This window comes from Triturus cristatus, chromosome 7 (genome assembly GCF_964204655.1).
Source record: "Triturus cristatus chromosome 7, aTriCri1.1, whole genome shotgun sequence".
In the NCBI taxonomy this organism is placed as follows: domain Eukaryota; kingdom Metazoa; phylum Chordata; class Amphibia; order Caudata; family Salamandridae; genus Triturus; species Triturus cristatus.
The window spans coordinates 1,872,291,489-1,872,305,012 of record NC_140590.1 but is presented as its reverse complement, the minus strand read 5'-3'; the positions used below and the strand labels follow the sequence as shown (position 1 = coordinate 1,872,305,012).

Here is a 13,524-nt window from a genome sequence, read left to right as displayed (position 1 = left end):
TTGACGTCATTCCAGCACCTCTTTACCTCGTCCATTGTCCTCTTCAGCACTCCCACTGCATTCACCTTGTCCACGATGGACTGACATAGTCCAATATATTGTCGCCAATGACACAGTGGAGGTGACGAACAGTAGTTGATGGTGTTCTACCACCTCCGTTATCAGGATCCTGTTTTCCTGCGGACAGAAGTGCTTCTTCCTACTCTTCCTCTCCTTGCCCTTCCCTGACCCCGAGGTCCCAGGCTGGTCCTCCAGGGGGCTTGTGGGGTTCTGGTTGTCCCCTGGACTTTCTCCGGCTGACTCCATTGTGCTTCGCTGTTGTTTGGCTTTTGTGTTTGCTTTTTTTCACCTTTTGTAGTGTATTTTCCCGCATGTCGCGTGGGGATTGCAGGCCTGTGGCTGGTTTTCACGTATTTTTGTATCGCGATTGTTGTCATCGCTGCTTTTTTCGCGTTGGTGTTTTGCATTTTAGCGGCGTTGCATTGGTTTTAACGCGTTGGTTTGACGCGTTGTCGTGGGACTATCGCATGTTGCCGCCGGCTTGGGAATACCACGTTGACTCAGAGTTATTTTCCCGCGATGGACTGCGATGTGGTGAGTTGCGATAACCTACTCTTGCGGTAGTTACCACACGTTCTTGAGAATATGTCCCACAGTATGTTAGCGCTAAGGACTGGGTAAGGGCAGAGACGCAGAACTCTGCATGGCTGGGCCCAGTAGGCCTCCACTGCAATTACTCCTATAACAATACACTATTCGTTTTTAAAACACAGCGTGCTGCCAACACAACTCGACATGCCAAATCCACATAGGGGCAGTAGTACAGTGTCAACAAGGGAGGACACACTTGGTGCCCCCTCCAGATCAGAGGACACGTCCAGAACCACACATGCCAAGGGCTGGGCTTAGGCCTATGCACACACACCAGACACAGAGCGATTGTTTTCACAGCAGGGTCGTCTCCGTCCTGGAGCCCCCATAAGAGAGGTGTGAGGATTCTGCACGTGGGTAAACTGAATGAGTCATCAGGGTAAAACAAAAGGGCAGGCCGCGCCTAAACATTGCTAACCTTGCATAACAAAGTGTGCAGCTCTGCCCCTCACCCCTACCATCCACCCAATGGCAGTATTAAGGTCTGTTGCTAAGCATAGGGTGTGATTGAATCTCTGGAAGAGACCTGTCCCCTCAGTGTCCAGCTCTCCTCCCTGCAGCTTCAGGAATGCCAGCAATGCCCTCCCGCTGTCGGGGACACAACCTTCACTTCCATCTTGGTGATGGTTGGCTGGGTCAGGGGTATCTAAAGGGATTTCACTGGCTTTCATTACTGGGGTTCACCCACTCACCATGCTTATATGACCCATGCTACACACCGACACACCAGACAACCACTCAGGATGTCAGTGCTAGGTCAGTGCACAGAAGTGACACTTCACCCAGGTGGGTAGGTCTCAACCTGAGTGACCTACATAAATCAAATCAAATTCAAATAATCTTTATTCGGTTATTAAAAAAATAGCCATAAAAGATACATGTTATACAATCGGGCCTTCTAGAACACAGTATTCCATACATTAATAAATAATTCATATTAAAACAAGCAACTTTAAAAGCTAACAATCCATGTCGTCCTTGTGCGGGAGAGCTATACACTTGTACTCTATTCCTTTCTTAATTTTAGTTCTTTTGTTACTGCTCATTTTCGATACGGTCGACCCCATTACTCCTCTCCCCAAGTTTTTCTCAGCTTGACTGCCAGACGCAAGAAATGTACCATGCTGAACAATGTAAAAGGATCAGCAGCAAGCTTAAGAAATAAAAGGGCCACTTTGGCCTGTCCAATATTAGCACGTTTGAGTAATGTTTTTAAAAACAATGAACGTAGGTAAGAAAAGTAGGGACACAGTAAAACAAAATGCAGGGTGTCTTGCGGAGATCTAAGATCGCAGCCGCAGCACCCTTTTAAGCTTATGTCATGTACAAAACCTGCTGGGACGGCCAGAATATGGTGCAGCAAGTCTAATCTAAATCTAGACATTAAATATCTATCATGTCTATTGTACATGTTGGCCAAATAGAATTCCATGCCCGGCTGAGTTTTGATGAGCTGGTGTAATCTCACTATACTTTTAGACCCCTCTGTTGCCTCTCTGGTCCTAGCCAAGTACTGCCTATAGGCTTTCTTTATGCTGCCCTTATCTCTAATGGCCAGCGTGCTTGGGTCGTTAAAGAACTTTTCGTGACCCAGCCTGGTCAGAGCATCCCCTACATATCTTAACCATGGTATTCTAAGCCACTTATCCCCTTTCATGCAATCCTGTATGATTAATCTACTCAGGGTGGCCTCTGGATTAGTCCATATTTTTACCCAACAAGAAATTGGGTTCGAGGCAGCTTTATCGGTAAGATAATCTATGCCCAATTCCTCGTGGGCAACATACGAAGAGACGCTTATGGGGACCTGCAGAAGCCTTTTTAGAAATTTGTCTTCTTCTTTTTGAATGTTCTCCATATCACGAAAGCCCCATACCTCGCTTCCATAGAGGGTCTTTGAGCAGCAAACTGAACTATATAATTGGATAATTTCGTGCGGGGACCAACGACCCAATCTTGTTGCGAAATTCATGATGGATCCCACAGCACTCGGAAATTGACTACATTTCAGGCTTACTAGGGGTTTAAAACTGAGATCTTGGTCAAAAACAATCCCCAGGTAATTAAAAGTTTTTACTTTTTCCATTATATGGGTACCTATTGAGAAGCTATAGTTCTTAGCCGGTTTTTTGCCTACTTCCATGACATAAGACTTGGATAAATTAGGCACTAGATCTAGGTCCGCCATGAACCTGACAAACCCATTAATAAGCAACTGCAGGCTCCTTCCTGTGACCTACATAAAAAGATCTGATCACCCTGCTGATTGTTTAAAGACAGTACGCTGCACATGTGATCTGTGCTACATCCACGCACGGACAGTAGTGTACCATCAACAATGAGGGCCCGCTTGTTGCTGAGCTCCAGAACAGGACACTTCCAGGATCTCCCTCAGCCAGGGGCAGGCCTCGGGCTCTGCATGCATGCTTAGATTAATTGAAGCGGGGACACAAGCAAAAGCCACGATATGCAGACGGTCACAGAGGATCGAGGAGCATAACCCTACACCATGCAGGGCACGGTCCCGTCCCAACAAGGAGGAACTGTTCCTTCAGGTGGGACTTATGAAAGCTGCAAAGACAACTGTTGCAGAACATGAGCTGAGCTGTAGAGGTGATCTTCACTCACCCTTTGTAGTGTCTGAACTCAGTGGATTGCAGAACATGAGCTGAGCTGTAGAGGTGATCTTCACTCACCCTTTGTAGTGTCTGAACTCAGTGGATTGCAGAACATGAGCTGAGCTGTAGAGGTGATCTACACTCACCCTTTGTAGTGTCTGAACTCAGTGGGTTGCAGAACATGAGCTGAGCAGTAGAGGTGATCTTCATTCACCCTTTGTAGTGTCTGAACTCAGTGGGTTGCAGAACATGAGCTGAGCTGTAGAGGTGATCTTCACTCACCCTTTGTAGTGTCTGAACTCAGTGGATTGCAGAACATGAGCTGAGCTGTAGAGGTGATCTTCACTCACCCTTTGTAGTGTCTGAACTCAGTGGGTTGCAGAACATGAGCTGAGCTGTAGAGGTGATCTTCATTCACCCTTTGTAGTGTCTGAACTCAGTGGGTTGCAGAACATGAGCTGAGCTGTAGAGGTGATCTTCACTTACCCTTTGTAGTATCTGAACTCAGTGGATTGTAGAACATGAGCTGAGGATGTGATCTTCACTCACCCTTTGGTGTCTGAACTCAGTGGATTGTAGAACATGAGCTGAGCTGTAGATGTGATCTTCACTTATTCTTTGTAGTGTCTGAACTCAGTGGATTGCAGAACATGAGCTGAGCTGTAGATGTGATCTTCACTTACCCGTTGCTGTCTGAACTCAGTGGATTGCAGAACATGAGCTGAGCTGTAGAGGTGATCTTCACTCACCCTTTGTAGTGTCTGAACTCAGTGGATTGCAGAACATGAGCTGAGCTGTAGATGTGATCTTCACTTACCCTTTGATGTCTGAACTCAGTGGATTGCAGAACATGAGCTGAGCTGTAGATGTGATCGTCACTTACCCTTTGTAGTGTCTGAACTCAGTGGATTGCAGAACATGAGCTGAGCTGTAGAGGTGATCTTCACTTACCCTTTGTAGTGTCTGAACTCAGTGGATTGCAGAACGTGAGCTGAGCTGTAGATGTGATCTTCACTCACCCTTTGGTGTTTGAACTCAGTGGATTGCAGAACATGAGCTGAGCTGTAGATGTGATCGTCACTTACCCTTTGTAGTGTCTGAACTCAGTGGATTGCAGAACATGCGCTGAGCTGTAGATGTGATCGTGTCAAGACTTCCTGTCATGCGAGGGGAGGAAAACGGTAACCAGCGAAAACGGACTACATCTCCCAGGATGCTTAGCGGTTGAGAGGTTATGTAAACAGGAGAGCTGTTACATAACCCAAGGAAAACACGCCCTTATGTAAACAGGAGAGCTGTTACATAACTCAAGGAAAACACGCCCTATAAAGGGAGGAACCGGGAGGTACAACGCTGTCGGATATTGTGTTCACACCGACGTACCTGCTTAGTGAAGAGCAGTGTTCCGGAGTGGTGCTCCAGTAAGGCAAGAACGGAGGTAGGTCGAGTCGTTACTCCCTGGGCCGTGTCTTGCCCCATCGTCACCTGTGAAGGACCCGGAAGCTCTACCGGATAACCATTGAGCTTCGCTTTTTGACTCGGCTGAGTCAAAGCGCAGTGGCGCTTTTGCTGGTTGGAGTCGTAACTCCCAGCCCGACCAGAGATACAGGGACTGCCAGCTGTAACGCACACCAGGAGGTGTTTGCCGCGTTACAGACTCGGAAGTCCACAGGATCGATCGAGCAGCTGCTCTCGGTTCAGTCTTCATTGCTTGTGATTGGGGTATCGGTGACGCATCACCAGGAGGTGACTCCGCGTCCCGGTGCAGTCTGAGGAAGAGGTTGAGCGGCTGCTCCCTTCAGGTAGAGACCCCGGCTGGGTGTTTCCCTGACTCCTCGATTCTCCCCAACACTCTTCGTGCCCCTCACAGCCTACCGATTGGCATTGTCGGCCATTTCATTTCTGCCCTCTGTTGGCATACGCCGGGATCGGCGTATATGCAGAGGACGGCTAGGACCATCCGTGCTGTGGGCTGGTAACGTACTTAGCCTGGAGGATTCCAGTGACTATAACCTTTGTTTATTCCTTGTATTAATTTTGCCTTCATTAAAATAACTAAACCTTCACAAGTGGTTGCGTTCTCATTATCGTGTCTGTTAAACGATCCTGAGACGTTCAGGGCGTTACAAAATATCCGACCTTAATAACACTAACTGTCTCCCGGTCGATAACAGACATGGCAACACTTGATGATGTGCTGGCTGCTTTAGCGACCGTGCAAATTGAATTGGCTGCCTCCAGGCAAGAAACAGCCGATGTAAAAGCCAGACTGGATGCTATCCAATTGGACCCGCTCACGCCCAGCACCTCCCTCACGAACCAAACCCCTGCGGTAGTAGTGGAAATGCCGGTAGCCGTCCCCTTGGCAACACCAGAGAGGTACAGTGGGGATCCTAACACAGTGCAGGTATTCCTCACACAAGTGGCGCTACATTTATCGTGCAAACCAAGGGCGTTCCCCACGAGTCAGGCTCGTGTGGCTTTCCTTATATCCTATTTGGCTGGAAACGCGGCACAATGGGCCGTACCTCTGGTGAGCAGGGACGACCCCATCTTATGTGATTGGGGTGCTTTTCGCGAGGAATTCCTGAAAGTCTTCGACAGAAGGGCGGACTCGTACACGGCGGACCGTGAAATGCTTGAGTTGAGACAGGGATCCAACGACCTGGTGCAGTATCTCAACGCGTTCCGAAGGCTGGTTGCGGAAACTAAGTGGCCTGTTGCTAAACAGACAGCGCTCTTCCATCACGGGCTGTGCGATGAGCTCAAGGACGCCGTGGCTCATATTGACCCACAACCCAAGACATGTGAGGGCCTTATCAACCTGGTATTACGGCTGGAACATAGGCTAAGTGAAAGAAAGGGGGTTCATGGGAGAAAAGGAAACTCCCTTCCATCCTATGTGACAGTGGGAAGTCCTGAAACTACCACCGCATCCAAGGGAGAACCCATGGACATCGGCGCAATACGAGCGAGCCTCACAGCTACGGAGAAAGTCACGCCGTAAACAAGGATTGTGCCTATATTGTGGCAAAAAAGGCCACTACGTACGTGAATGCCCTGCCAAACCGAAGACGTCACGTTATCGGGCCAACCGGTCGGTAACAGCCGTGGTGGACGTACCGGCGGAAAACTAGAGGACTCCCAGACCAAAGAAGGGGCATCTCGGAGTCACTCATCCATCCCTTCACTTTCCAACTCGGTCACTAAGGGACAACGACACCCGTTTCTCACGGTGCACGTGGGAGTGCATGACCAGTGGATACCCGTTGTGGCCATGGTGGATTCTGGGGCCACTGGCATGTTTATGGACCACAACGAGGCATGCAGGCTAGGGCTAGTGCTTCTTCCCAAAGCTGTACCCGAAGACGTCTATGCTGTAGACGGAAGGCGATTGGTGACGGGGCCCATCGGACAGCACACGGGGGTCCTTCCGATGAGATGTGGGAGGAACCATTTGGAACAAATCGATTTTAACATCATCCGAGCGCCCCAATATGGCGTCATATTGGGATTGCCGTGGCTACAGAAACACAACCCCTCTGTGGATTGGCCAACACATCGCATCGAACTGACGTCACCGTATTGCATCCTGCATTGTGGAATAAGAACGGAATCCCTTGACGCAGATGAGAGCGGGAGTCAGACGGTGGCTACAGCGGCAGAAAAAGATGTGGCTCTCCCCCAGGCTTATCACAGTTTTGAGGATGTATTTGATGAGGTGAAGGCGGAAGTGCTACCACCACATAGACAGTTTGACTGCCAGATCGACCTGGTGCCAGGGGCCAGCGTTCCCAGCGGCAGGCTGTATGCCCTGACGGAGCCTGAAAACGTGCATCTCCGGGGGTACCTGGATAAACTCCTCAAGCTAGGATTCATCCGCCCGTCCAAGTCTCCGGCCGCCTCGCCACTCTTCTTCATCCCGAAAGCTAATGGGGAGCTGAGAGCCTGTGTGGACTTTAGGGCATTGAATGCGATAACCGTAAAGAATCGGTACCCCTTCCCTCTCATCAGTGTACTTCTGGAACAGGTCAAGAAAGCTCGTATCTACACCAAGTTGGATTTGAAAGGGGCATACCATCTGGTGCGCATGAGGGACGGAGACGAGTGGAAGACCGCCTTTAAGACCAGGTTTGGCCTTTTTGAGTACCTCGTCATGCCGTTCGGTCTGTGCAACACCCCGGCAGCCTTTCAGTACTTGAATGAGGTATTCAGAGAGGAGATGGATATCTACGTGGTCGTATATATCGACGACATCCTCATCTATTCGTCCAGTGTGGAGGAGCACGTACACCACGTCAAAGCTGTGCTCCAAAAGCTGAGGGAAAACATGCTGTTTTGTAAACTCAGCAAGTGTGACTTCCACGTCACATCCGTGGAATTCCTCGGAGTGATGCTGAGTCCAGAGGGACAGGAGATGGCAGAACGAAAGATCAAGGCGGTGAAAGAATGGCCGGTGCCCCAAAGCGTGAAGGACGTCCAAAGTTTCATTGGCTTCGCCAACTTTTACAGGCGGTTTATAGATGGATTTTCAGGATTGGTGGCCCCAATCACACAGCTACTGAGGAAGTCCAAGGAGTTTGTCTGGTCCCCTGAAGCGAACAAAGCCTTTGAGGCCCTGAAAAGCGCCTTTGGTAAGGCGCCGGTGTTGGCTCACCCCGATCCGGATCTCCCCTACGTGGTGGAAGCGGACGCATCGGATGTGGCGCTGGGGGCTATCTTGTCCCAACGCAACCACGACACAGGGGTGCTTCATCCCGTTGCGTACATGTCCCGCAAACTCAACGACGCCGAACGCAACTACCATATTGCGGAGAAGGAGCTTCTCGCAATCAAGGACGCCTTCACCGAATGGAGGCATTGGTTGATGGGGGCAAGACATGTGGTATCGGTGTACACGGACCATCGGAACCTACAGTTCATGACGGCCACAAGACACCTTTCTCCCAGACAGCTGCGGTGGATGATCTTCTTTGCGGGGTTCAACTTCCGCATCACATATCGGCCAGGGACGGAAAACCGGAAGGCGGACGCCCTGTCCCGTCAATCTGCAGTTAAGGAACCATTGCCTGCGACCGAGCATTCCATCATTTCCCCGAGGAGGGTATTGGGGGTTATCCAACCGGATACTTTCCTGAGGGGAATAAAGAGAGGGATCAGGTCATTCGCATGGCGGAGGTGGCTCCTCAGTCACAGAGAATGGCAGCTGAAGGACGGGATACCCCTGAAGGGCAGGTGCCTATTGATACCCACGCCTAGGCTAAGGAAACAAGCATTCATCTGGTGCCATGACTCTCCATGCGCAGATCATTTGGGCTTTGAAAAAACGGTGGCTAGCATGGGACGGCATTTCTGGTGGCCAACCATGAGAGTGGATGTCAGGAGGTGGGGACAGGAGTGTCCTACGTGTGCTACCATGAAGGCCGACCATGGCCGAACCCAAGGGCTCTTACATCCACTTCCGACCCCGGATAGACCATGGGATAGCATATCACTGGACTTCGTGGTGGGCCTACCGGTAGACCAGGGGATGACGGCAATACTGATGGTGGTGGATTACTTGACGAAAATGGGGCACTTCATCCCCTGCAAGAGAGTCCCTACGGCCGGGGAATTGGCGTCACTACTCCTAAAGAATGTGGTACGACTGCATGGATTACCTGGGGTGATCGTGTCGGACCGGGGGTCGCAGTTTACTGCGCAATTCTGGAAGACTTGGTGCACTGCGCTGCATGTTAAGACCGCCCTGTCCACCAGCTACCACCCTCAAACGGACGGCCAAACCGAGCGCCTGAACCAAACGCTCAAACAGTATCTGCGATGTTTTGTGGACCAGGGCAGGGAAGAATGGGTCGACTTGCTATGGGTTGCGGAGATAGCCTATAACAACGCCACTCACAGCTCCACACAGGCATCTCCGTTCTATAGCAACTATGGCCAACATCCCAGGTTCTTGCCATTTCTACATCCGTTCAGAGAGGACAGGATTCCCGCCACAGCGGACAGGGTGGCACACATAAAAGACACGTTGATGCGCTCAAGGGCTGTCCTAATAGAGGCCAAGAGAAGATACAAGGCTGCGGCAGACAGGAAGAGAAGGCCCGGGCCACTGTACCGCACTGGAGACTACGTCTGGATATCCACAAGAAACATGAGGTTTCGAAAGAACAGTGTGTTCCATCCCAAGTACATGGGCCCCTATCGAATTACCAAGTGTATGGGTCCCGTGAACGTGAAGGTGTGCTTGCCCCAGTCATTGCGGATACACCCTGTCTTTCATGTATCATTGCTCAAACCAGCGCCCTCCAAGCCGTCTGGGACACCTAGGCCGGTATGCGTGGAGTCGGAGGTGGAGTATGAAGTGTCGGGCATACGGGCGTCCAAATGGCGCAGGGGGAAGCTGTGGTACCTGGTTGCATGGAAAGGCTATGGCCCGGAGGAGCAGTCATGGGAACCGGCTGAAGGGGTTCATGCTCCGCGCTTGGTCTCCTTGTTCCATCGGCGTTTTCCTGCCAGCGCTGGACCCGTGGGGCGCCGCTGAGAGGGAGGATGTACTGTCAAGACTTCCTGTCATGCGAGGGGAGGAAAACGGTAACCAGCGAAAACGGACTACATCTCCCAGGATGCTTAGCGGTTGAGAGGTTATGTAAACAGGAGAGCTGTTACATAACCCAAGGAAAACACGCCCTTATGTAAACAGGAGAGCTGTTACATAACTCAAGGAAAACACGCCCTTATGTAAACAGGAGAGCTGTTACATAACTCAAGGAAAACACGCCCTATAAAGGGAGGAACCGGGAGGTACAACGCTGTCGGATATTGTGTTCACACCGACGTACCTGCTTAGTGAAGAGCAGTGTTCCGGAGTGGTGCTCCAGTAAGGCAAGGTCGAGTCGTTACTCCCTGGGCCGTGTCTTGCCCCATCGTCACCTGTGAAGGACCCGGAAGCTCTACCGGATAACCATTGAGCTTCGCTTTTTGACTCGGCTGAGTCAAAGCGCAGTGGCGCTTTTGCTGGTTGGAGTCGTAACTCCCAGCCCGACCAGAGATACAGGGACTGCCAGCTGTAACGCACACCAGGAGGTGTTTGCCGCGTTACAGACTCGGAAGTCCACAGGATCGATCGAGCGGCTGATCTCGGTTCAGTCTTCATTGCTTGTGATTGGGGTATCGGTGACGCATCACCAGGAGGTGACTCCGCGTCCCGGTGCAGTCTGAGGAAGAGGTTGAGCGGCTGCTCCCTTCAGGTAGAGACCCCGGCTGGGTGTTTCCCTGACTCCTCGATTCTCCCCAACACTCTTCGTGCCCCTCACAGCCTACCGATTGGCATTGTCGGCCATTTCATTTCTGCCCTCTGTTGGCATACGCCGGGATCGGCGTATATGCAGAGGACGGCTAGGACCATCCGAGGTGTGGGCTGGTAACGTACTTAGCCTGGAGGATTCCAGTGACTATAACCTTTGTTTATTCCTTGTATTAATTTTGCCTTCATTAAAATAACTAAACCTTCACAAGTGGTTGCGTTCTCATTATTGTGTCTGTTAAACGATCCTGAGACGTTCAGGGCGTTACTGATCGTCACTTACCCTTTGTAGTGTCTGAACTCAGTGGATTGCAGAATGTTATTTTTTTCATATAAGTAAAATAGTTCTTTTAGTGGATGGAATGACGGACCCTAGTACAGAATGTTCCTTACCGCTGCTCAGAAGGGTCTGGTTTCGATCTCAGGGGACGGGTGACTGTCGCAGCTGTGACCTATATCCCAATATAAATCCCATAAGATCCTGTGGGATTTCTATTTCGGCGACGGCACATCCGTCACCGTTGTAACGAGTAACCTGTCCTCTGAGATCTAAATCCGCCCTCTGTTGTTTTGAAATTGAAATGCTGTAATGTGTAAAAGAGATGCAAAGACATTGTGGTTGAGACCCTCACGGGTGAGTAGTCACGCTGGATAAACCTTGATTGACTGATACTAAGTGTTTGCTTCACTTGTCATCTAACAGGGGATGGAAGCACGAAGAGACAGAACCTGATGGATAAACCAGCCCTGCGCGAACCTACGGCCGAACAGCTCACAGCGACCCTGGTCGACAGCGTTAAAGAGTCGATAAGCCAAATGTGGTCATCGAGTGATCAGCAACCTCGAGGCGAGGGACCCGCCTGTTCGCAAAGCGAGTGCAATCGACAAAAGCTTTCCAGTGTCCTTCTGATGACACCTATGGAGTACATACCAGAAACAGACAGCAGGCGTGAGAGGGATGTGGGAAGGTACCACACAATTCCACACAAACAAAGCCCCGCACAGGGGTTCAGATCACAGCTCTACCAGAAGAGAAGCCACGCAGGACTCCAGCAAGAACGCAAAGATGAAGGCGGATACAAATGCACTGTGTGCGGAAAAGTCTTTTCGGCAATGCCAAACCTTATTAGACATACTCGAATACACACAGGAGAGAGACCCTATCACTGCACTACCTGTGGAAAAAGTTTCAATCAAAAAGAAATACTTTTTAGACACCAACAAATTCATACAGGTGAACGGCCGTACCAGTGCAGCATTTGTGGAAAAAGCTTCAAGCGAACAGACCATCTGCTTGATCACCAGAGGATACACAAGAATCACGCAACACGACTGTGAAACGCATCTGTTGGCAAATGTATGTCTGTGGTGTTTGTACAGTGCAAACTTAGCCAAAGGGCAGTGGAGGGAGCACAGTGCAGGGTCAAAGGCAAGCATGCGTCAACGAGTGATGCGGGAGAGCTGCGTCAGCTCTAAATGACTTCAGGACCCGTGAAAGACGAAGTCCAAGAGCCACACAGGACATCCAGAAATCAGGTGTAACTATGGTTACACTGCCATGAATATTATAATGTTCTGTCGGATTTCACGCAGTGGGGGTATGGTAGGCCACATTAGCCGGCATGGTCTAGTGTCTTTTTGCTGGAGGGTGCATATCTGTGGAATTTCACGCAATGGGGGTATGGTATGCCATGTTAGCTGGCATGGTCTACTGTCTTTTTGCTGAAGGTGTGCCTCGCACAGGACTGCTTTGGAGTCCAGTGTTTCTTCTACCTCTTGGGTACCTCAAAGTTCAGACTTTCAAGAGAAATAAAGTGAGAGATAATATTTTAGAATGTGCGACAAAGAGGGTAACAAGCATTGACAAAGCCATTAGGTCTTGCATCAACACTTTAATCAGTTTCAACTAGTAGGGATGTTGCTTTCTGGGGCCTATAGTTTCCCTTTTGACATTGCATGTATTGGCTAAAAAAATCACAGGATACCAAATGATGTTGGCTAAGCATCCAGAACTGAGTTAGGGCGACACCTGACATAGCCACATGGTCCCTATGAGACGCCCTCCTCTCTGCCAAGTACACTTTGCTGGTCCTAAATTACAATTCCTCTGCAGTCTCAATACAAGTCGAAAAGCGCTCTCAGTTGATCCAGTACTGTAAAAGAAGTCTAGGTTTATGCTATTGCACTCAGTGGAACGGATCACGAGGATGTTTGATGAATCTGATGGCTGAACACAATTTCAGCAGACTGTACTTTTATGCGAGACACCCCAAGGCTATGCTTTCTGTTGGCCTGTATTCAGGTCACTTAAGAAGTGGAGCGTCTCACATGACCTTTCTCGCTATGAGCATTTTATTAAGTAAAGAGTGTACATTTATAGAAAGGATTTCACCATCTTTTTTAGAAGTATTAAACTAATGATTGCATTTTCTAATTCTTTAATTAGTCTTCAGTAACCCTACCAGTGAATTGACAGCTCTGGGGCGGTGCTACGATCTGTCCACCAAGGTCCAGCTCCCAATCAGCGAGTGTTTTGGGAGTAATGGTTTCTTGTTTTGCCTCTTTTGGGTCCTAGAGAAGCCTGCGAGACAGAGTTTGTGTGTAGTTCTGTGATGGAAGCAATTACTCTACGGGCCATTTGAATTTGTAAATGTTCATGATTTTCCAAGCCATAAATGGCGCGCGACCACGAAAGCGTCGTCAGAATACCCACCACTTCGTTCATATTTAAATAACTTGACGATCGGAATCATGGGGCAGAGCTACAAGAAACTAACGCAGCGCGGTGCTGCAAGTCATTTGGCTGCGCCGCGCTGCGTTCGTTTCGGAGCACAGGGATGCAGCATATTTACAAGAATATGTCTCGTCTCTGTGCTTCCACCTGCGCTGGCGCACAAACTGCTGTCATGCGCTGGCGCGGGCACTCTTGCACCATGCTGCAAGGATGCCTGC

At 49.9% G+C, this 13,524-nt stretch overlaps 1 protein-coding gene across 6 annotated transcripts in view; it reads left to right on the top strand.

Moving 5' to 3' along the window:
• The window catches only part of LOC146813555 (uncharacterized), an 88,834-nt gene extending 75,832 nt beyond the window's left edge, over positions 1-13,002 (top strand). For all 6 annotated transcript variants that reach the window (XM_085620331.1, XM_085620332.1, XM_085620330.1 and 3 more), the window contains one exon: positions 11,276-13,002. In XM_085620331.1, coding sequence (XP_085476457.1) covers positions 11,276-11,910 — 635 coding nt within the window. In that variant the 3' untranslated portion in view covers positions 11,911-13,002. The remainder of the gene's footprint in view (positions 1-11,275) is intronic.
• The last annotated feature ends 522 nt before the right edge of the window (positions 13,003-13,524 follow it).